At 45.9% G+C, this 3,063-nt stretch overlaps 1 protein-coding gene across 1 annotated transcript in view; it reads left to right on the top strand.

Moving 5' to 3' along the window:
- Positions 1 to 2,114, top strand: part of SOX17 (SRY (sex determining region Y)-box 17) — a 5,226-nt gene extending 3,112 nt beyond the window's left edge. The window contains 1 exon segment of the mRNA XM_010839016.1: positions 4 to 2,114. Coding sequence (XP_010837318.1) covers positions 4 to 236 — 233 coding nt within the window. The 3' untranslated portion in view covers positions 237 to 2,114.
- The last annotated feature ends 949 nt before the right edge of the window (positions 2,115 to 3,063 follow it).

The following is a 3,063-nucleotide window of genomic DNA, read 5'->3' on the forward strand; positions in this document are numbered from 1 at the left end:
CAGAGGCGCTGCACTGCCGGGACAGCGCAGAACCGGGCGCCCCGGCCGAGCTACTCGGGGAGGTGGAGCGCACGGAGTTCGAACAGTACCTGCACTTCGTGTGCAAGCCGGAGATGGGGCTCCCCTACCCGGGACACGACGCCGGCGTGACCCTGCCCGACGGCCACGGGGCCCTGTCCTCGGTGGTGTCCGACGCCAGCTCCGCGGTGTATTACTGCAACTATCCCGACGTGTGAGCCGTCCCAGCCCGCCGGGCCTGCGGCCAGAAGCGCGCACAGTGTTACACACCTCCCCAAGGATCGAGGGACACAGCCTCGCGTCGCATTGTGTTGTTTTTAAGTTGCCTTGGCGTATAATTTATGGTAATTTATTTTGTCTGCCACTTGAACACTTGGGGGTGGGGTGGGGAGTAAAACGGGGGGAGGTGATGTCTGAAGATTGGTTCAGACCCTTGTTTCCCACAGTGGCCCTTGTCAAAACCCCATTTCCAAGTTCAAGTTCACCAGTGGGTCAGGGAACAACTCGCTCCGTTTCGCAAAGCTTTATTGATCAACGAAATTTTTATCCCGGGTGTGTTTTTTTTTCAATCTTTAAAAATAAAATAAAATCTGGAATTCCACTTTTCTCACTCTGCTAGCTCCTCTGTCACAAAAGCAAGTTTTTGAGATCCCTGTTAAGTATTTAATAGAATTAGAAATGCTGTAACTATAACACTAAACATACAGTCACAGTGAATTTCTCATTCTCTTGTAATAGTAAACCTGAATGACTTGAAGGGGAAGCCCTCAAATAAACATTTGGGCATCCCTAGTTGGTTTTGCCTAGGGGAAAGGAAACTCACAGAATGAGCCTAACTTATGCATTTCAGGTGACCCTAGTCTCTACATAGTACAGGTTAATCATAATTCTCTAAATATTTTTCAGTTTTGGTATATCACTTTCAAACTCAGGAGAATATCCAGGTAACTTTGGTTGAATCTTGAGACCTGCATAAAGAGGCTTTTGGATATATTTTTTCTTTTCTAAATTTCACCATGAGTCGTTAAAACTCCCTCTCAATACTGAAATCGCCAGTCATCACAGGTCTACACCTTGGAAAGCAGTGTTCCTGGGTTAAAAATAATTGGAAAAAGTCATAGGAACTAATCAAAATAAAATGTGCATTGTGACCTCAACTGTTAGTGAAACTTAGCACCTATCATCTCAGTGGGATATTTTGCTATAAGTTGCATATGGGGCCTGCTGCAGTTCCTGATAACCTGCAGTTCTTAGCTTGGGAGGGATCCAAGGAGGATATGTACGCAACATGCTTTGCAAATGCAACCACAGCTGCAGTCCTGGGGCATCACTGTCCTGCCCTGTCAGGGAAGAAACTGAGTCACAGGTTGTGAAGCTGATCAGCCTTTCTCTGTTTGTGTTTGTGGCCCTTCCCATCACACTTAGCAGATGGGACATAAATGGATGGATACAGGTGATTTACAATGGGCATTTCCTGTACCAGGTGTTTCGTCAATGCTGTCTTGCACTGATTTTGAGCCTGATGAAGCCTGGGAGTTTAGGTGCAATTCTCCCCGTTTTGCAAGTGACATGTGGAGGCACAGATCCCTTACTTGCTGTGTACATGGTGAAAGCCTGGTGTTGCAAGTTCTGACAACGTTATTTGTTCACTTTTGTTTTTCCTTTGTGCACAGTATATCCTTGGGCACTGGGAGAACTTGCATTCTGGTTGTGAGAAGCTACCATTCTGTATACTGATAAATGCTATAGAGAAAAGGAAGGAGTAGGAAGGCGGCTTAAAGCATTTATCTTGAGGGTTGTCTGAACTGAGGTGGTTGGCTGGATTCTCTGGAGAAATAGGGCATGTCTTTTTTAATATAAAGAGTTCCTATTTTTTTTTAATATAAAAGAGTTCCTGGGTGTTAGGAGTGTTCAAGATAGGAATTTCAGTGAGGAAAATAAGTCTATTTTGTTAGGCATAACAGTTTACCTTAAACATTTGATGTGCAAACCTTCACTTCAGTGTTCTAGCTATCGTCCAATCCACTTATTTGCCTCTAGTACCCTACACTATCGGAGAAGGCAACGGCACCCCACTCCAGTACTCTTGCCTGGAAAATCCCACAGACGGAGGAGCCTGGTAGGCTGCAGTCCATGGGGTCGCTGAGAGTCGGACATGACTGAGCGACTTGACTTTCACTTTTCACTTTCATGCATTGGAGAAGGAAATGGCAACCCACTCTAGTGTTCTTGCCTGGAGAATCCCAGGGACGGGGGAGCCTGGTGGGCTGCCGTCTATGGGGTCGCAGGGAGTCGGACATGACTGAAGTGACTTAGCAGTAGCAGCAGCAGTACCCTACACTATTCTTTCTTCCTCTGACCCCAGACAGGTTCTGTTTCCTGCATTCCTGGTGGATGAAGTGAGCAGAGGTACCTCACCTGCTGAGGGTCAAGGCTGGGTCACCAGTTCAGATCCCACCAAGCATTTTTAGGGCACAAGGAGAGTCAGTTGTACCCTTTGCTGCTGCCTCAAAAAAAATTAAGAAGATATGGCCTTCTCTGGTGGTCCAGTGGTTAAGATTCTGCTTCCACTGCAGGGGGCACAGGTACCATCCCTGGTAGGAGAGTTCTGCATGCTGTTGCCATATGGCCAAAAAAATAAGTAAATAAATAAATAGGGAAAGGAGAAACGAAAATGTTTCAAAGAACCAAAAGTCCATGAAGTCACATTCTTAACTACTCACCAGGGAAAGGTCAAATAATGAGAGGGAAAATAAGAACCAAAACGGTTCAGCATTTCTAATGCCTTTAACTCCAAATGGAAGGAAATTAGTTCTCACAATAACTCTTAGGGGCAGAAGCTCTTGCCTATTCCTTGTCTGTCCTCAAGTGGACTCAGAGGGAGTGACCTCAAGTGCCAGCTAGTGACTGCTTTTTGTTTTACTTTGAAAAATACCTAAATGATCTAAGTATTCCCCACCCCACCCCCATCTGTACTTCTGAGATACTTTAGAAGTTGGTCAGGAGTTAGAAATCAGAATTGGTGTCCTGAGCTCCAGGCACCCT

The sequence above is a fragment of the Bison bison genome, unplaced genomic scaffold (genome assembly GCF_000754665.1).
Source record: "Bison bison bison isolate TAMUID 2011002044 unplaced genomic scaffold, Bison_UMD1.0 scf7180017864108, whole genome shotgun sequence".
Classification (NCBI taxonomy): Eukaryota; Metazoa; Chordata; class Mammalia; order Artiodactyla; family Bovidae; genus Bison; species Bison bison.